This window comes from Phyllobates terribilis, unplaced genomic scaffold (genome assembly GCF_046119375.1).
Source record: "Phyllobates terribilis strain yellow unplaced genomic scaffold, ASM4611937v1 Scaffold_7__3_contigs__length_470593459, whole genome shotgun sequence".
In the NCBI taxonomy this organism is placed as follows: Eukaryota; Metazoa; Chordata; class Amphibia; order Anura; family Dendrobatidae; genus Phyllobates; species Phyllobates terribilis.
The window spans coordinates 182,047,346-182,068,131 of record NW_027362767.1 but is presented as its reverse complement, the minus strand read 5'-3'; the positions used below and the strand labels follow the sequence as shown (position 1 = coordinate 182,068,131).

Genomic DNA, 20,786 nt, shown 5'->3' with positions numbered 1-20,786 from the left:
TTTTCAGACTATCTGAAAGTATGGCTGATAGTTTTTTGTTAATCATATACCAGGAGAGGTGTCTCTTAACTTCGAATAATTCTAAACTTGATTTTTTTCCAGGCCGATGCTTTAGTTCTTTTAGCTACTAGAAATATGAAAGAAATTAGGGCTTGGGTCTGCTTAGGGGTGTTAGGGATACGTTTGTTAAGTAAGGCTTCCCAAGGGTTTTTTTTAAGGTTAGTATTTGTAACTGAAAAAATAAGGTGGTAAACTGTGATCCAAAATCTGTGCACTATAGGACATAACCACCAAGGGTGGTAAATATCCCCAGAGGAGCTACAGCCCCTAAACAGCTGGGAGAGTAGTGAGGATCCACCTTGGCCGCTCTGGTGGGGTCAGGTACCATCTACCTTATAGTTTGTCATTAAGGTGTTTAGTATGACTCCTGCTGAAGAGGACCATATCTGGGACCATATCTGGGAGTTGGGAGGGCAGAGCCGGTGTAGGTGGCAGTACGTCTGTGCGAGGTGTACTGGATGTGGGAGTAGAGGAGAGACGTGGTACCTGGGGCGTGTGGGTTTGGTGGATCTTTGTGTGACTAGTGACAGTATAAGGCGGGGTACAGTTTCTCTGTAGTGAGGTGATAACGTTCTTGAGTTGTAGATGGTGAAATATTTCTTTAGGGGGGAGTTTATATTTATCTCGGAGGGCAGGGAATGGAGTGATACCATCACCATTAATTAAATGGTGGACTCGCAGCTGCGACCCATTACCTGGGCGGGATTGTGGGTTGTCCCAAAGTGGGGCCAGAGGCAAAAAAAGGAGAGATTAGATCTGAGGAGTCCCAAATGTTAAGTGAATATGATCTGATAGGATTCGTAATTTGTTTACGTTGGGCTGGGAGGGTCCATAATAAGGTGTCAGGGGTCACTGGAAGGCATTCGGGAGCCTCCAAGGGAAGCCATATTGGGTTGTGAGTAGACATGGTACAGAGGTAATTGGGCTAGCTGGGCTGCCTGGTAATATTTAGGAAGGTCAGGGATGACTGTAAAAAGTTGCCCTATTACCCCTGGGAAGAGACCTCCTCTCCAGACAAAGGTGTTTACTAGTCGCTGTACTATGGGGTAGTGTAATGGCACAGCGATAGGCAATGCTCGGAATAGTAGAGTATTTTGGGGAGAAGTCATTTTGAGTGCCTGTATACGACCCAGCCAAGAGAGGTGCAGCTTCTCCCAAGTCTGAAGAGGCGAGCGACTTTTACTGGGTAGCTGAGAACCGGGACTAAGTTGTCTGTGAAGTTGACTCCTAGATATTCTAGGTGGTTAGTGACCCATTGGAATGGGACATCTTGTTTAAGCTGTGGGATAATAGTGGCGGGGAGGGAAATGTTCATGGCGTACGATTTTGTTTGGTTTATCTGTAGGGCAGAGAGATGTTCAGAGGGATTGGAGAAGGGCAGGCAGGGAAGACTGGGGGTGACAAGGAGCAAGATGTCACCAAAAACCTAAAAAGCTTAAGGGGAACCGCCGCAATTTCTATCCCTGGTATATTCGGGTTGAGGCGGAGGTGGGTGGCTAATGGCTCGATTGTGAGGAGAAATAGTAGCGGTGATGAGGGGCGTCCTTCACTAGTTCCTCTCTTGAGGGGAAAAAACATTGAGGAAAAGCCATTATAGCGGACACAAGCCAAGGGGAAGTGTAGTCTGAAGTGGGGTCTGTAGGTAGACCATAATGTAGGCATCATGGAAATCGCGGCCATTACAGAGGCTGCCCCTGGCTAGTTAGATGGGGGGTGAGGATAGCAGCGCACGCCTTGTAGTAAGGGGCTGTGAATCCATCTGGGCCGGGTTTTTTGTTAATGTTTGAGTGCTGAATTGCTGTTTCTATTCCTGTGGGGGTGATGGCCTGATGTTGGGGGAGAGATGGCGTTCAGGAAGCTTCTATTTTATGTGTATTGTCGGGGGAAGTATTGCTATATAGCTGGTCCAGCTGCTGGCGACACTGGCGGGTAATATGTTGTGGGTTGGATGTGAGGCCTGTAGCAGTACGTAAGCGTATAGGAGTACGAGGGGAAGACCATTCCAATCTCGCCCCCAAGAACTGAAATGTTTTTGTTAAGGGCATAAAAGTGTTGTTGAGACCAGAGGATGACTCGGTCTGCATTTTCGGAGAGGCAAAACGAGCATGAAGGGGAGGGTAAGGTCTTCATCCGGGGCTCCAAAACGGACACCCCCCTTTAGAGCAGCTGTTCTTGCACATCTTTCTTACGAGAAGCTTCTTGAATGCAGAAGCCCCTCAGCATGGCCGTATGAGCTTCCCAAAGGGAGACTGGTGAAGAAGCTGACTGAAGGTTTACAGGGAAATGGTCATCAAGATGAGTCTCCAGTCTCCGGGCAATCTGAGGGTAGGAGAGGAAGCAATGAGCGGGGAACAGGTGAGCAGGACTGGGGAGGGCTCCAACCAGGGAGTGGATAGAATACAAACGCTTCTGGTGTTGGGTATGGACCATAGGTGGACAAATATGTGGTCTATTCTGGTGTAAACACCATGATGTGGAGAGAAGTATGTATAATCTTTGACCGAGGGGTGCCGTTCTCTTCATAAGCCCACCCTCTGGTTCTGTGAAAAGAGTTTAAGAGCAGCTGACTCTGTAGAGAGCGAGGATGAGGAGGGAGCCCGGGGTTGAGGGTCTGTAGACTTGTCAGGGGTGGCATTAATTATACAATTAGTCTCCGCAGAGTGGTGTGGTGCCGTGAGCAAGCTCTGAGACCAGGCCAAGCAAATGAGAAGAAGGCAGGGTGATGGGTGTTGGGAGCATAATTAGAGACTATGGATCTCACCACGTTGGATATATAATAATATAATATATAAGTAACAGCCCTCATTGTCTGCGACTAATGATTTGGAAACCAAGGAGACTGATTTCTTGAAACAAATGGCCACCCCTTTAGTTTGGGGCATTGGCTTTATAGAAAAGTGGATAAGAGGAGGACAAAAACTTTGGGTTTGATGTGGTGGAGAAATGTGTCTCTTGAAGGCGGATCACGTCAGCCTGTGGGGATCTGTAATGGCGGAAAGCTTTGGTGCGTTTGTGGGGGGAGTTAGGGCCGCACACGTTGTGGGATAAGACGGTTAAAGGCATGATATTAGGGGTGTTAGAGTCGCATGTGAGGGCTCCACGCATGGCCTTGAGGAGCAACGCGTTTCATGTATATAACAATAATTGTTTCTCTTTAGGGGGGAGTAGGGGTGAGCTGGGGACATTTAACTGGTAGTGAACCTACTATATTGACTGAGAGGCTAATCTGGTATAATTTATGTTAGCCGTCCCTTTAGTTAGGGGACTGACAAGCAGATGAGGCCTCAGGACAAGGGCAACAGTAAGACCCAACTGTGACGGGAGGATTAGTGAAGGTAAGTAATAGACTATGGAAAACAGGCAGCAGGGTGGAAGAGCAGCAGTCAGCAAATGGCTAAGGACCCTAAGAAAGTGTCATGACATAACATTAAACAGGCAGAAAAGCTATTACTATTCTAAACAAAGTCCTTGAACAGAAATATTACCACTGGAGAAAGGCACTTGTCCTTCTTGAAGGTGTAGTAAGGAAGCGGTTCGTAGTCGAGACCGTGATGCAGAGCTTGAATATACAGTATTCAGGACAGGAACACTTGGAAAATATCAGATACAAGAAAAACTGTATAACTGTATGGTTACCTTAACAAGTATGTCAGCTAAGGAGTGTCCAAGGTATGGAAACCGTTCTGTAACAGTTTTTACTAACAAACTACTGATAGTAGCTTTCTCTCATCCATTCCAGCTAACAAACTAACCTTTAAGCTATCTTGAGTATAGAATAAAGTGAAGAATGGTAGTCTTGAGCTGATGGAGGAGGGGTGGGTCCCGTGGCCTTCTTTAGGTTGCTGTGAAGAGTAGAGGTTGGAGATGGAAGCCCTTGTTCCAGAAGCCGTAACTTGGTGAGACAGCATTTTTTCCCTTCAGGAGAGAGAACTGTGTGGACCACGTTGAGATGTTAGTTTGAGGATAGTTTGAATGGAAACCCCAAGCGGTACTTTGATATTTTTGGAGTGCAGAACTTCCAAGTATGGCTTCATGGCCCTTCTTTTAGTGATTGTAGACTGGGCCAGATCTGGGAACAGTTCTTAGGAATGGCCCTGAAATTTCAGAGGTGAGGAGTTTCTTGCCGCTTGTAGGACTTGCTTCTTGGTCTTGTTGAAGTGCGTTTTGAGACTAATGTCTCAGGGTGGCCCATTAGGCTTGCTGTCACTCAGGGTTCTGTGGATGCGATCCATCTCTAGACGTTCTATGGAAATTCCAGGTAGAAGCTCCTGAAGAAGGGTTGTAGCTGTGGACTGGAGGCCTGTAATTGTCTCTGGCCAGCCTCTGATACGAATATTACTCCTGTGGGCGCGACTTTCAAAATCTTCCATCCTATTAAAATTTCTTCATTAAGTATCTCCAGCTGTTTTTCATGGGCAGCGAGGCTTGCAGAAGTGGAATCCATTCTATCTTGTAGATCGGAGGTTCTGGAGCCCAGCTCACTGATTTCTTTAGAAAGTTCCTTAGTTAATTTATCATTTTAGATGGTTCCGAATGTAAATTGACTGGAACTGCGAGAGAAGTGCTGCTTGATCCGGGATAGCGGTGCATGGAGTCCTGGTTGTGGAGTCAACCCCGTCTAGTAAGGAGGAGCAGAATGATTCAGCTGGAGAAGGAGGACCGGAGGACATATTGTCGCCAAGATCTGCTGAAGATGGGTTCCTATGATTAGGATTCACTGAGGTGGTTTCGGCATAAGGACGTCTGTGTTACGTAGGATAATCTGGTAGACACTACCCAGCTCTAGTTGAATGGAGTCAGGGGGAGGCAAATAATAATAATAATATAATTTATTTATATTTACATTGATTCCATGGTGCTGTATATAAGGAGGGGTTACATACAAAATACAGATAGCACTTACAGTAAACTAACTAACAGTGATAGACTGGTACAGAGGGAGGAGGACGCTGCCCCTGCGGGCTTACATTCTACAGGAACGGGGGAGGAGACAGTAGGTTGGGGGGGTTTTAGCAGCTCCGGTGTTGGTAAGGCAGCAGCTCCGGTAGTGGTGAGGGGGCAGCAAGCAAGGTCATGGCAGGCTGTAGGCTTGTTTGAAGAGATGGGTTTTCAGGTTCCGTCTGAAGGATCCGAATGTGGCGGATAATCTGACATGTTGGGGCACAGAATTCCATAGGGTGGGGGATATTCGGAAGAAATCTTGGAGGCGATTGGGTGAGGAATGAATAAGTGTGAAGGAGATGAGGAGGTCTTGGGCGGACCAGAGGTTACGTGAGGGAAAGTATCGGGAGATTAGTTCAGAGATGTACGGAGGAGAAAGGTTATGGATGGCTTTGTAGGTCAGTGTTAGTAGTTTGTACTGGATACGCTGGGGGAATGGGAGCCAGTGAAGGGATTTGCAGAGGGGAGAAGCAGAGGAGTAGCGAGAGATGAACAAGTCGTGCAGCAGAGTTAAGGATGGACTGGAGGAGTGCGAGAGTGTTAGCAGGTAGGCCACAGAGGAGGATGTTGCAGTAGTCGAGGCGGGAGATGATGAGGGCATACACAAGCTGTTTAGTAGATTAAGGGTTGAGGAAAGGACGGATTCTGGAAATATTTTTGAGCTGGAGGCGACAGGAGGTGGCGAGAGCTTGGATGTGGGGTTTGAAGGACAGGGCAGAGTCAAGTGTTAGGCTATGTGCCCACGATGCAGAAATGTTCCAGATTTTTTCCTGAGCGTTTCTGCATCTCCCTGGCAGAAAAAATACATGCGGATTGTACATGCAGATTGTACATGTGTTTTTCCTGCCAGGGACATGCGGATGTGAAGCGTTCTTCACATGCATTTCCGCATGCGGGTTGTCAAGCACTTTTCCAGGCGATTTTAGCATCACTTGGAAAGTGCTTGACAACTTGGTCACACTATATAAATCCATGCAACCGGCATGCATTTATATACTGTGACCTTAAAGAATGGTAAAAAAATAAATCTCTACTTACCTTCTGATGGCCCCGGAGTCTTGCTTCGCTCCATCCTGGCTGCCGGCAGCTCGTGGTGCACTGAAGGACCTGCCGTCACATGACTATGACGTCGGCGCAGGTCCTTCAGTCCAGTGAAGACAAGGAGACCGGGGGCCGTCAGAAGGTAAATTTAACATATATATATTTTTTATTTTATTCTGTTTTTTTTTTTTTTTTTTTTACAGGTTCTATGGTATCCGGGTCCGGAGGAGAGTCTCCTCTCCTCCACACCCGGGTACCATCCGCACATTGAAACTCTTGGATTCCGCAAGTACATATACAGTGATGCATAATCCATGCGTTCCAATGCAAGTCAATGGCGGTGAAAGCGCCGCGCTTCCGCATAATAATTGGTTGTGCTGCGTTTTTTCCCCAATGATAATCCGCAGCGTAAATTTCCGCAGCATGTGCACAGCACATGCGGATTATCATTGGGGAACATGGCAGGCCTTCTGCCATGCGTTTCTGCAGCGTTTTTGCCGCTGCGGAAACGCTTAAAAAACGCATCGTGGGCACACAGCCTTACTCCGAGGGCAGCGGATATTACGCGAAGATCTTTACAGGGTGAGGGAGGGTGAGGGTTAAGTCATCGCGAAAGTCTCGGGTTATAGCCCGCCAGAATTTACATGGTTAGGCAGATGTAGCTGCAGGTCAAAAGAGCAGATTAGCTTATAAAGTCACAAAGCAGTATTAATAGTGGCAAATTGCCTTGTAGTGGTGTGTAGTTCTGTAAAATGGCCACTAGGTGTCAGCAGAATACTATTATCTCAATGTATTGAGCTTGAATGAGGAAATGTTTCCACGGTCTTCAGGTCTCCATGAGGATGCTAAGGAGCAGCCCGGCTTGTTAGGCACAAGGGGTCTTTAATGGTGAGATACAGAGGCAGGGGCTTCACCACTAACGGACCCTCTGACCCACAGGGGATGATGGCGGGATCCAATGGAGGACTTCCCTCAGGCTGGCCGTGAATGCCAGGGAAGCCCTGTAGGCAGGTTAGAGACTACTCCTGTATAGAGAGGCACTGCTGATACACTAAGCGGCCACAGTGCAGTGCACGCCGGCCCGGGTATCCACACCTGCCGCCCACCGAGGGCCGGGAGAATCCCCCCGGAGTCTGTCCCTCACCCCCGTGTCCTCCGCTGGTGGTCCGGGGCCCGCTGCCGATGGGGCAAACTGTTATTGGCTGAGGAGTTGGCGAACTCCCCCCCCCCCCCCCCCCCCTGCAGAGGCCGCGGCTTCAAGTCAGTGGTAGGTCTCAAAGCCTTCCTTCGGCTGGAAGGGATGAGATGAAAGCTAGGCTCGGGGGTACAGGAGCGGATTGCCAAAGATTAAGTGTCCTGGGCACGGCGCTCCGCCTGGCACGCCTGGACTTCCGGCCATGCCCCCCGCAGTCACTAGAGATTTTGTAACTTTCGATGACCCCAGAATTGAGTCGGCATTTTCTAAAGCTCCTTTCCGTATATGATGCTACCACTGCGCTCATGGGGTCTCCCTGCAGGTGGTGAAATTAAAAGGCCAGGTTCTGTCCGTCATGTTCCGCTTCCGATCCAAGAGCCGCGAATTGCTGCTGATGAGAACCAGCTCCTTCACCTTCCAGAATCCCTACTCCGATGAGATCGAGTATATCATCTGCACCAACACCAGCGTGAAGTAAGTGATCGCACGCCTGTAATAAGACGGGGACTCCGAAATATAACAAGCGCCAGCTGGTAAAGGGCTATTCTCCATCTTCATGGCTGGATATGGTCGGATAGGGCGTGTAGAAACAAACACTTTGAAAATATTAATAAGCCGTAAATCACAAACCCTTCCTGAGATATTAACACTTTTCTTCTGTTTACAACCCGTTGCCTTGGAGACCGACCACCACTGCTGTCTAGCTTCTAAGCACTGCACTGACTCTGGCTGTGATTAGGAGGTAGCTGTGTGCTCCAAGGAACAGGGCCAGCTTCAAAGCAAAGCTTACATACTCAATAGAAAAGAGCTTGTAAGCACCGCACATGTTCTGTTGTCTAACAGCGCTGGTCGGTCTCCAAGGCAACGAGCTGTAAACTAAAGAAGTGTTAATATCTCAAACAGTTGAAAACTTTAAGAAGCTGTAAATTGCCAAAATGCTGTTTTTTTACAAGCATGATCTAACAATACGAGTGATGAGCGAGCATGCTCGCCACTGCTTGGTACTCGCCCGAGTTTCTCGGTACTCGAGATGCTCGGAGCTCGCTGAGTACTTTCGAGATGCTCGGGTCCCCGTCCTGCATGTCTGGCGCTATTTAGAGCACCAATCATGCAGGGATTGTCTGCCACTCACTGTAATGCCACAGCCATGGTGGTTGTGGCATTACAGTGATTGCCCAAATCGATGGGAACAGTGCCAACAGTGAAACATGAAAAGCCGGCAATTCAGCAGCGGCATACACCGGTACCCGACAATTTATAACAGAAAGAATAGAGCATCACACATAGATTAGATAGATAGAAACATGTCAGTCACATATATAAGAAGTACAGTGACAGTGTTGATTACTGTACTTGTCATTTAGTGTTAAAATAAAGGATTTATTAGAAAAAAAATTGGCGTGGGGTTCCCCGTAATTTTAGTCTCTAGCGGAGGTTAAGCAGACGGCTGGGGCAGATGTTTGAAGCCTGGGAAGGGGGTAATACCCACGGAGCTTCCCAGACTACTAATATCAGCCCCCAGCTGAATACCTAGCCTTTACTAGCTATTAAAATGGGGGACCCCCCCCCAAGAAAATGACGTGGGGTCCCCCCTATTTTAATAGCTAGCAAAGGCTAGGCAGACAGCTGGGGCTGATATTAATAGCCCAGGAAGGGTGCCATGAATATTGGCCCCCTCCCAGGCTAGAAACACCAGCCGTCAGCCGCCCCAGAACTGGCGCATTCATAGGATGCGCCAATTCTGGCACTTAGCCTCGCTCTTCCCACTGCCCTGTAGCGGTGGCAGTGGGGTAATAGGGCTGGGGTTGATGTCAGCTTATAATGCCAGCTGACATCAAGCCCAGGTTAGTAATGGAGAGGCGTCTATAAGACACCCCCATTACTAACCCCATAGTCAAAGTTAAAAAAAAAACCACCCAGAATAAAGTCCTTTAATTGAAATAAACACACAATTCTTTATTGTTCTAAATTAAACCATACTTACCATCACGCCCATTCCAGCTGAAGCCAACGATCTCCTGCAATAAAAGTAAAATAATAAAGCAACCTCATCCTTACCTTTCCATGGTTCCCACAACGGCTTCAGCTCTGCTACATCGAGATGACAGGCTGGACCGCAGGAGAAAGCTGCCATCCAGCCTGTCATCCCGCAGACACTGAGAAGCACAGGCATGCTTGCGCTCCTCAGTGTCTCGCTGTGACGGCATAAAGATGAGACGAGTTCATGTCCAATGAACTCAGCTCACCTCATGCACGTCACTGACAGCGTGGGAGAATTCTGCGCATGCGGTGCCGGCAACTGACGTCACCATTTGAGCAGGAGAATTCTCCCATGCTGAGATGGCAGGCTGGATGGTAGCAGAACGCTGCCATCCAGCTTGTCATCCTTCAGAGACATTGCCTGCGCTCCTGGACATGAACTCGGCTCATCTTTATGCCGTCACAGAGAGACGCTGAGGAGCGCAAGCATGCCTGCTCTTCTCAGTGTCTGCGGGATGAGAGGCTGGATGGCAGCTTTCTGCTGCGGTCCAGCCTGTCATCTCGATGTAGCAGAGCTGAAGCTGACGTGGGAACCATGGAAAGGTAAGGATGAGGTTGGTTTATTATTTTTCTTTTATTGCAGGAGATCGTTGGCTTCAGCTGGAATGGGCGTGATGGTAAGTATGGTTTAATTTAGAACATTAAAGAATTGTGTCTTTATTTCAATTAAAGGACTTTATTCTGGGTGTTTGTGTTTTTTTTAACTTTGACTATGGGGTTAGTAATGGGGTGTCTTATAGACGCCTCTCCATTACTAACCTGGGCTTGATGTCAGCTGGCATTATAAGCTGACATCAACCCCAGCCCTATTACCCCACTGTCTCCGCCACAGGGCAGTGGGAAGAGCGAGGCTAAGTGCCAGAATAGGATGCGCCATTTCTGGGGCGGCTGACGGCTGGTGTTTCTAGCCTGGGAGGGGGCCAATATTCATGGCACCCTTCCTGGGCTATTAATATCAGCCCCCAGCTGTCTGCCTAGCCTTTGCTAGCTATTAAAATAGGGGGGACCCCACGTCATTTTTTTGGGGGGTCCCCCATTTTAATAGCTAGTAAAGGCTAGGTATTCAGCTGGGGGCTGATATTAGTAGCCTGGGAAGCTCCGTGGGTATTACCCCCTTCCCAGGCTTCAAACATCTGCCCCAGCCGTCTGCTTAACCTCCGCTAGAGACTAAAATTACGGGGAACCCTACGACAATATTTTTTTTAATAAATCCGTTATTTTAACACTAAATGACAAGTACAGTAATCAACACTGTCACTGTACTTCTTATATATGTGACTGACATGTTTCTATCTATCTAATCTATGTGTGATGCTCTATTCTTTCTGCTCTAAATTGTCGGGTACCGGTGTATGCCGCTGATGAATTGCCGGCCGGCTTTTTTAAAGAGACGGTGCATGAAAATCGGAGGGTACTCGTGTGTTCCAAGTGCCCTGCTATGTTTTTCATGCACCCTCCTATATACCCTGCCTGTCTGCCTATATATTCTGCCTGCCTGATGTTTAATTGAGCACTGTTCCCATCGATTTGGGCAATTTTTGACCTTCTGCAGACCGCCGGGGGGGACCGCCAGAAATATGCTTGAGTTTCCCATAGACTTACATTGGGCTCATTGCTCGGGTCGAGCACCTGAATATTCCAATGTGCTTGACCCGAGCTTCAAGCACCCGAGCATTTTAGTGCTCGCTCATCACTAAACAATACCCATGTGTGAAGATGGGAATTAACCCTTTATTACCCCTTTTCTACTAAATTGCATGTTTTCTTATCCCTAGGAACTCTAACCAGGAGTCACGACCAGCCTTGGCCAGCTCTCTGCAGAGACCACCACTAGCCCAGAGCATCCCACACTCTCTGGAAATAGGGGGTCCGGGACAGCTGTCTGCCCGGTGAGTGAGGCAGTCACATTTATGACTATATATGATGTACACAGCCACAAAATTTCAAGGAGCAGACAACGTGAACCCTTAGAGGGCGCTGTAGGGTATTCTGCTACATATGCATGAGTAAAAGTAGATGAGAGCGTCATTGTAGTGGCACACCATGTGGTTAGGAGTGGTATTACAAGGGAATGGACGACATTTCGCGGTCAGGTCTGTCCTGTACTTGCTGTGTTTTCTGTAAGGTGAAACCTTCCATCTGAATTGATTTTAACTTGCTGAATTCTTCTTTTGTGCGCAGGCAGCAGCCTCCTCCACAAGCAGACCTGGACGTCGTTCCCAGCAGAGATAACCTGGGAGCGTACAACCACGCACAGGTCAGGCCCAACATGGCGGCATTCGTTTTACTACGTTCTCTCCTCATGTAAAGATTTCCTGTGCATCTAAAAGCTGTTGTTAAAATCCAAAGTGAGCCTACGCACTGACTTACCCCTTTAGTGGTTTCAGTATGTACGTCAGGTGTGCGTCCATGGAACCATTAATGGAGGATTCTGGCTGTGTCATACAGCCGCCACCTATTCAGAGCGGAGTTAATTTATTTCTCGCCTATAAAGGTCCCAGTTCAGCCAGTGACGGCGGCCATTCCTGATCACAGCAAGTCTCTGGAGAAGTCAGACGCGCTCTACGGACAGGAGAGAGATTCGCGGTTTGCTGAAATCTACGGCACCATTAACCCAGGTACGGCCATTGCTTTCAGAATAAAACACAATTGAAACCTTTCATACCTCTTCTTTTTTTTTTTTTTTTTTTTTTTTTAAAGCTCCTACAGGTTTTATAAAAATCTTTTGTGTTTCCATGGTAACAGACTACAAACAAACCCTTTGTAGTCTGATCCTGCAGGCATACTTACAGCTGTCTTCCTTTGATATGGATTTTAATATTTTTAGAAATTGTAGTCTATTTTATTTTTTATTTCCTTAAATCGGATGTTTAATTCTCACATTTATAGACCAGAATAAAGCTCTTAATCCTAGTGGGGTCCCTGGAAACCAGCAGCTCTTCCCGCAAACCAACACTTTCACGCCTGCTCCCCGCCCAGTGGACAACTTCAGGTGAGACCCCCAACTAATAAAGCTGTACTGACAACAGGACACGTTTATCGCCGAGTGCCTGAGCTGGAGGGTCCCATGTCTCCCTGTGTGAATGGTGCCGTAGTGCTCACGCCTTGTAGCATTTTCTGATCCTGAGGTATGATTGGTTTGTATTTGAACAACAGGGGGCACCAGAGATCTTTAAGACATTTGTCTTTTGTTTCATCATGTATATCAGGAGCGGCGGGCTGGTTTCTCCAGGGAACATTATCCAGCAGCCGGTGTCTACGGGGCAGATTCTTGCCCAGATATCGCGGCATACCAGCCCCACACAAGTCACCGGCACCAACTGGAGCTCTGGCACTCGTCAGTCCTTCACCGCACAGGTAGAGACGATGCACGTATTATGATAACTCTGTTTTCCTTAGACTTTGTTTTTACACCACACGTATGATACCGACCTGCAGGCGGCAAAGACCCAGTCTCCTCCGTTTGGCATGGGCAACTTCCAGACGGCTCCTACCAACTTCAGCCCATTGTCCTCCCAGAGTTCAACTTCCTCTCCTGCTGGGGCCACATACCCCAACCTGGCCACTAGGAGCAACAACTTTGGTAAGAAAAAAAAAAAAGGCCTCGAGTGTATATCACCAGTCATAAATTGCCAATGTGCGCCCCTCTAATCCCCCCTGATCTCCTGTGTATTTCATTCCTTGTTTCCTTGAAATCCGCCATACAGTTCCAGAGATATGAGCCTCTTTATAAGGGGGCGTGGCTCACAGGATCCTCTGGGGCGTGGCTATAGACTTCTCTGCATAATTACCCCTATAGCCACACCCTCTTGTAAGGACAGTAACAATTAGTACTAAATAAAGCTGAACGCAACCTGCTGACGGGGATGGAGGGTGTGGACGCAGGGATGGAGGGTGTGGACGCAGGGATGGAGGGTGTGGACAGGGACGCGGGGACGGAGGGTGTGGACGCGGGGACGGAGGGTGTGGACGCGGGGACGGAGGGTGTGGACGGGGACGCGGGGACGGAGGGTGTGGACGGGGATGGAGGGTGTGGGCGGGGACGCGGGGATGGAGGGTGTGGGCGGGGACGCGGGGACGCAGGGTGTGGACGCAGGGTGTGGACGCAGGGTGTGGACGCAGGGTGTGGACGGGGACGCAGGGTGTGGACGGGGACGCAGGGTGTGGACGGGGACGCAGGGTGTGGACGGGGACGGAGGGTGTGGACGGGGACGGAGGGTGTGGACGGGGACGGAGGGTGTGGACGGGGACGCGGGGACGGAGGGTGTGGACGGGGACGGAGGGTGTGGACGGGGACGCGGGGAGTGGACGGGGACGCGGGGAGTGGACGGGGACGCGGGGACGGATCATTGGGAGGATGTGGGAGGGGGCCGCAGGGAGTGGACGGGGACGCGGGGACGGATCATTGGGAGGATGTGGGAGGGGGCCGCAGGGAGTGGACGGGGACGCGGGGACGGATCATTGGGAGGATGTGGGAGGGGGCCGCAGGGAGGGAGGGAGGGACGGATCATTGGGAGGATGTGGGAGGGGGCCGCAGGGAGGGAGGGAGGGACGGATCATTGGGAGGATGTGGGAGGGGGCCGCAGGGAGGGAGGGAGGGACGGATCATTGGGAGGATGTGGGAGGGGGCCGCAGGGAGGGATCAGCTGTACAGTCTCGTGCAGCCATGTGCTAACACTGACATCTGGTCATGTCTTCTCAGCCGCGGAGGTGGGACAGCCTCGCCTTCCCTTCCAGTCTCGGGCAGCAGATGCAGTAGCCGTGTGGCCCCAATGGCCCCAGAGTCAACATCATGGCCAGAACAGCGCAGACTCTCACATCCAGCCCCAGGCCGGCCAGTCAGAGGTCTTTCCAGTAAGTCTCGTCCTGACACCATGTACATTGGTGCGGTTGTGTTCCCGCACATCATGTAAGGTGCAAAAAATTCAAAGCCGACAGTTTTTATATTTTTGCGATCCACAAATACATTGACGTCCAATAATTCTGATTTTGTAACCTGGCCGGATTGTGAGTGCTTTTTCTTCTCCCCTTCCGTCTAGGACATGTTGTCCATGCTGGGAGACCAGACCTCCAGTTACAACAACGAGGAGTTCTCAGAGCTCAACATGTTCCAGCCCTTCGCTGAGTAAAGCCGCACGGCCGGGAGGACGTATACTGGAAGCAGACGCCTACAAATGAGCGGATCACTGCTCCTCCCCCTCTTCTTCCACCTCCTCAATCACTCGCTCTTTTCTCTTGGCCGAGGAGAGATGCGGTGAGGCAGGCGATCATACGAGAAGGGACGTGGACACCAGGACTCGGGAAGGAACGTCACAGGGACACCACAGAACTGCCTTTTATATGGAGAGACCCATCATGTTCCCTCTCCGACCCCCTCCCCAGCTTTAACCCCACATTGTGCCACTGATTTGGGATACCTGCCTCTCTGAATCCAGAGGACCAGATTGCACCCCCCATTCACCCCGATCCCTGAGCATTTCATTATTATATAGTGACCTTACAAAAGACCCTAATGATCATTTTAGGCTCTATCAGGGAGGAAACCTGCGTAGGATAATCACAAACGTAGTTGGTGCCTTTTTATCGTATCAGGACAGGTAATCGCTAGAGGACAAAGAATTTGTGCGGACACCCAGGGTATGCCCATGTCATAGCGGGCAGTCGTAGGCCTGGGTCTGCACAACATGTAGGCTATTAAAGACCCAGGGACACCTTTAAAGGGGTTGCCTGCCTCATTATGACCCATGTCCTGCCCGTTGAGCCGCCGGACATTCATCTGATTACCAGAGATTAAGGACGTCCCCTCTAAACAAAAAAATAAAGGGCGAATCAATATTTAATACTTTTTTTTTAAACACATGCAATACGGATTGAACTTTTTTACGAATGAGCTTTTCGAAACTTCATGATGGCGGCCATAAAAGAAAATGTGAAAAATCGCAAACAATTCCTCAAAAGTTACGGGATTGAGTTTAGGGATACCGTCACGATCTATCCTCACCATTGAAGGCTGCCTCGTCCTTCGCGCAGCTCGCTGATTGCTACGTAACTTGACGCATAATCCCAGGATTAGCACAGATTTTTTACGTCTTGTATTACATAGCACACTTTAATTCTGCAGGATCAATGGCTTTTTCTTGACTTTTTCCTTGCTCTCTCAAAACTTTTTTTTTTTTTTTTTGTGGAAAGTGTTATATGTGTATACTATATAAAATAATATAATTTTATCAGAATTTTCACATGTTCTTGGAAGCGCTCTGGTCTCTGGGTGTCTTATTCCTATGGCTGATGGTACGGAGGAGGCTGAGGGCTCGATGTAAAATTATGGGGAGGGGAGAAGGTTTGCAGCCAGTGTGCTGGTAGAAACATTTGTGTGTACAGCTCCCATGCAAAACTATGTAGGAAGGGTTAAAAAAAAAAACAAGCAAACAAACAAACAAAAAAAACCTGTTAAAATATGTGTATGGATAGAGTCTCCGAAAACAGGTACAACTAGAGTGTCAGAAACGTCATCTTCATTATTAACGTAATATTGTACTGCAAATTAAAGACTTCTCCACATCAGAAGGAGGTCTTCCTCTAATAGAGGTGATCAGTTTCGGGATGCCGATGGGTTGTCGGAGACCCCATCACGTTTATTTTTTTTTTATTTTATTAAAGTGTAATTATATACTGCAATACTAGAGTATTACAATATAAGCAATCAAACGATCACACATTCTAGTCAATATCATGTAAGAAGACAATTTTGAATTTTTAAAAAAAAAATATTAATGTGAAACCGTTTTAATCACCTTACTTTTTTTTTCTAGTACGAAAAATAAAGGAGATCCTCTGGGGGGTGTGCTTATCTACTTTGTATAAATAGCTATGAGGGCATAGCTATCCTGCTACAGTGGTGTCAAGGGCATAGCCATCCTGCTACAGTGGTGTCAAGGGCATAGCCATCCTGCTACAGGGGCTATGAGGCCGTAGCCATCCTGCTACAGGGGCTATGAGGGCACAGCCGTGCAGCTGCAGCGGTTGTAGGGGCGCAGCCGTGCAGCTGCAGCGGTTGTAGGGGCGCAGCCGTGCAGCTGCAGCGGTTGTGAGACCATCCTTTAACTTGGGGGGCACCACAATGAAGTTATGGCCTAAAAGTATGGGGTAAGCTTCTAACCCAGGTGAGGTCAATATGTCAGTATTCCTTCCAATGTAAATGGCTCCTGATCCAGATAACTCCATCTCTTTGCTGTTAAATGTGAGTGAACACCTCTTCCCTGCGGCTCCTTCCCACGGGATGATCCTCCGCTCACAGACCAGCTTCACTTCACAATATGACCGATGGTTGTGTTGTTTGGGTCTGTAGATTTACCAATCATTAACCCCTTTACCCCTGAGGGTGGTTTGCACGTTAATGACCGGGCCAATTTTTACAATTCTGACCACTGTCACTTTATGATGTAATCACTCTGGAACGCTTCAACGGATCCCCCTGATTCTGAGATCGTTTTTTCGTGACATATTGTACTTCATGATTGTGGTAAAATTTCTTCGATATCACTTGTGTTTATTTGTGAAAAAATAAGAAATTTGGCGAAAATTTCACAATTTTCAAAATGTTTAATTTGTCCTTAAATCAGAGACCTACAGTACAGACCAAAAGTTTGGACACGCCTTCTCATTTAAAGATTTTTCTGTATTTTCAGGACTATGAAAATTGTACATTCACACTGAAGGCATCAAAACTATGAATTAACACATGTGGAATTATATACTTAACAAAAAAGTGTAAAACAACTGAAAATATGTCTTGTATTCTAGGTTCTTCAAAGTAGCCACCTTTTGCTTTGATGACTGCTTTGCACACTCTTGGCATTCTCTTGATGAGCTTCAAGAGGTAGTCACCGGAAATGGTGCGCGTGTGCCCCCATTAACCCGATGTTTATCATAGTTACCAGCCTGCTCCTGCTTCAGCAGGCTGGTAACCAGGAGCAGGACATTGTGGAAAGATTCTTTCCACGATGTCGCTGCTCCCCTGATCGTTGGTGAGCCTGCCTGTTTGACAGCTCACCAGCGACCACATAGCGACGCAGCAACGATCCCTGACAGGTCGTATCGTTGTCGGGATCGTTGCAGCGTCGCTAAGTGTGACGGGGCCTTTATTTAGATGTGTGTTAAGCACTTTGAACCCCCAAGTGTTTCGCAAACATTTATAATGTAGAGCCGTGAAAAAAAATCACTTTTTTTCCACAAAAACAATCTTTTATCCACATTTTTTTTATTTTCACAACGGTACCATGAGTAATTGGACCCTAAAAGTTGTTGTACAATTTCTCCTCAGTATGCTGATACACCATAGATGGGAGAAAACTACTGTTTGAGCGCACGGCAGGGCTCGGAAGGGAAAGAGTGACTGGAATGCAGACTCTGATGGAATGGTCTGCGGGCATCATGTCGTGGTTGCAGAGCCCCTAATATGCCTGGACAGTGGAAATGCTCAACAAGTGCCCCCTCTTTGGAACTAATCTACTGGTGCCTGATATGCGAATTTTATAATGTAGTGTCATATGTCAGTTGTGTAGTGTTCGTCAGGTTGTCATACGTCAGAAATTAATTCAATAGTCCATGGAAGTATGGTACGTTTTGAAGCAGTCTTTCATGCACAGGGCAGCTTTGTCGGGGCAGGTGTCACATTGGTAAATGGTGTCCTTGCGTATCCCCCTTCGGTAACACACTCAGCACCTCTTTTGTGACTTACCTTTTTTCCGCTTTGAGGGATCTCCCCCTGGAAATGCTGGCCTGGTACGATTCAAGGTCCTTAAGTTCCGGAATTACTGGGGCCCGCTCCGTCACCACTGCCCTTGATCACTACCTCCTGGAAGTGAAGGTACGACGTAGAAGTCTGGTCTGCACATTGTGATAGAAGGAAAGCGTTGTGCATTGCCTTCTGTACGATGTGCACGGCCAGCTTCTTATACCATACCTTGGCCTTTTTCAAAGCACTGTACGGCTGAAGGACTTGATCAGAGAGATCAACTCCCCCCCCCCCCCCCCCCCCCATGTACTTGTTGTACCCCACTACAGTCTGCTTTGACAGCCCATGTAGAGGAACCTCGTACAGTGCTGAGGGTGCTGCCATCATCATGTATGGTGGTCAAGAGAAAGATATCCCTTTTGTACTTGACCACCAGCAGGTGGTCGCTAAATTGGGCTCTGCTCTCACCCCTTCTGAGCAGCTGCCCAATTAGTGTCTTCGGGAGGCCTCTCTGATTTTTCCGGAGAGTACCGCAGGCTCCGGTACCTCGCGCAGAGAGGGACGCTGGTATAAAAGTTATCCACGTAGAGGTGATAACCTTTATCTGGCAGTGGGTGCACCAAGTCCCACACAATTTTCCCAATCACTCCCAGAACAGGGGGGGCATTCTGGGGGTTCAATCCTCTAGTCATTCCTTTCATAAACTCTAAACTTGTGAGTGTACCCTAGGGTACTCTCACAAAGTTTATAGAGCTTGATTCCGTACCTGGCCCTCTTAATGGATTAAGGACTCATCCCTTTGGGCCACGTACACTTCAGCAAACTTGTTGAAGTGCTCGATGACCGGCCGAATTTTGAAAAGACGATCAAAGTTCGGGTCATCGTGAGCAGGACACCTTGCATTATCGTTGTAATACAAAACTTGTGGATGGCCTGAAAACATTTCTGGGTGCTGACCATTCGGAACACTGGATTGTTATACAAAACTTCAACATTCCAGTATTTCTGAACTTGTGGCTTTTTCAGGATCCCCCTATGAAGGACCAGGCCCCAAATCTACATAATTTCAACTGCGTCACAGGAGACCAGTTAGAAAATGATGAAGAGGGGTTTTGTTCCAAAAATTGTTGAGCGTACAAATTACACTGCTCAAAAAGTAAAGGGAACACTGAAATAACCCATCCTAGATCTGAATGACTGAAATATTCTCATTGAATACTTTGTTCTGTACGAAGTTGAATGTGCTGACAACAAAATCACACAAAAATCATCAATGGAAATCACATTTATTAACCAATGGAGGCCTGGATTTGGAGTCGCCCCCAAAATTAAAGTGGAAAAACCCACTACAGGCTGATCAAACTTTTATGTAATGTCCTTAAAACAAGTCAAAAATGAGGCTGAGTATTGTGTGTGGCCTCCACGTGCCTGTATGACCTCCCTACAACGCCTGGGCATGCTCCTGATGAGGCTCAGTATTGTGTGTGGCCTCCACGTGCCTGTATGACCTCCCTACAACGCCTGGGCATGCTCCTGATGAGGCTGAGTATTGTGTGTGGCCTCCACGTGCCTGTATGACCTCCCTACAACGTCTGGGCATGCTCCTGATGAGGCTCAGTATTGTGTGTGGCCTCCACGTGCCTGTATGACCTCCCTACAACGCCTGGGCATGCTCCTGATGAGGTTGTATGTGGCCTCCACGTGCCTGTATGACCTCCCTACAACGCCTGGGCATGCTCCTGATGAGGCTCAGTATTGTGTGTGGCCTCCACGTGCCTGTATGACCTCCCTACAACGCCTGGGCATGCTCCTGATGAGGCTGAGTATTGGGGAGGAGTCCTGAGGAGATAATTTGCATATTCCCACTGCATTTTGGGGTAAGTGAAGAGTCTCCGCGAGCTCAAAGAACACTGGATTTTGGCTGTTGGAGCTGAAAAGAGGACATCGGTAAACCAGGGGAGGAGTCCTGAGGAGATAATTTGCATATTCCCACTGCATTTTGGGGTAAGTGAAGAGTCTCCGCGAGCTCAAAGAACACTGGATTTTGGCTGTTGGAGCTGAAAAGAGGACATCGGTAAACCGCGCGCCGGCATTTTTAAGCTTTTTTTTTAAGCTTTTTTCACTGTTTTCAGAACATTAACAATAAGAACATGGAAGAGTCCAGGAGCCATTTGGTGAGCTGCATATCCTGCTACATGTTCACAGACTTGCCAGTGGAAAAGCCAAACTTCACATGCCAGAAATGCAAGCTTGTGTCCCTGTTGGAGGAAAAGTTGCGAAATCTAGAAGAGAGGTTAACTACCTTGAAAATCATTAAGGAAGGTGAAGAGTTCTTAGACAGAGCAGAATTATCTCTTCATGATTCAGAAAGAGAAGAAATTCGAACTGCACCTGACGAAACAGAGGAATGGAAGCATGTGACCCACAGAAGCAGGAGGATCGAGAGGCAGTCAGCACCCATACTGCTCAGGAACCAGTACCAGGCTCTCACGCAGGAGAACCATGAAGAAATACAGCAAGATAAGACTTTGCCAGCAATGAATAACCTTGTAAGCCCTCAGAATCCTCCTGGATGGAGAAAGAAGAATGTTGTGAAGAAAAAACGGAGAGCGGTGGTCATGGGGGATTCCCTGTTAAGAGGAACAGAGGCCGCTATCTGCAGACCAGACATAACCTCAAGAGAAATGTGCTGTCTTCCAGGAGCAAAAATTAAAGATGTGTCTGACAGGATATCAAGACTCTTCAGACCTACAGATCACTACCCATTCCTGC

General features: G+C 48.1%; 1 protein-coding gene across 2 annotated transcripts in view; it reads left to right on the top strand.

The window, feature by feature from the left end:
* Positions 1 to 16,113, top strand: part of ARNT (aryl hydrocarbon receptor nuclear translocator) — a 42,991-nt gene extending 26,878 nt beyond the window's left edge. The window contains exons 13-21 of one of the 2 annotated variants that reach the window (XM_073639567.1): positions 7,560 to 7,711; positions 11,053 to 11,166; positions 11,459 to 11,534; positions 11,772 to 11,895; positions 12,167 to 12,269; positions 12,487 to 12,634; positions 12,716 to 12,860; positions 13,980 to 14,131; positions 14,317 to 16,113. In XM_073639567.1, coding sequence (XP_073495668.1) covers positions 7,560 to 7,711; positions 11,053 to 11,166; positions 11,459 to 11,534; positions 11,772 to 11,895; positions 12,167 to 12,269; positions 12,487 to 12,634; positions 12,716 to 12,860; positions 13,980 to 14,131; positions 14,317 to 14,406 — 1,104 coding nt within the window. In that variant the 3' untranslated portion in view covers positions 14,407 to 16,113. The remainder of the gene's footprint in view (positions 1 to 7,559; positions 7,712 to 11,052; positions 11,167 to 11,458; positions 11,535 to 11,771; positions 11,896 to 12,166; positions 12,270 to 12,486; positions 12,635 to 12,715; positions 12,861 to 13,979; positions 14,132 to 14,316) is intronic. The other variant, XM_073639566.1, reaches the window with a different exon arrangement.
* The last annotated feature ends 4,673 nt before the right edge of the window (positions 16,114 to 20,786 follow it).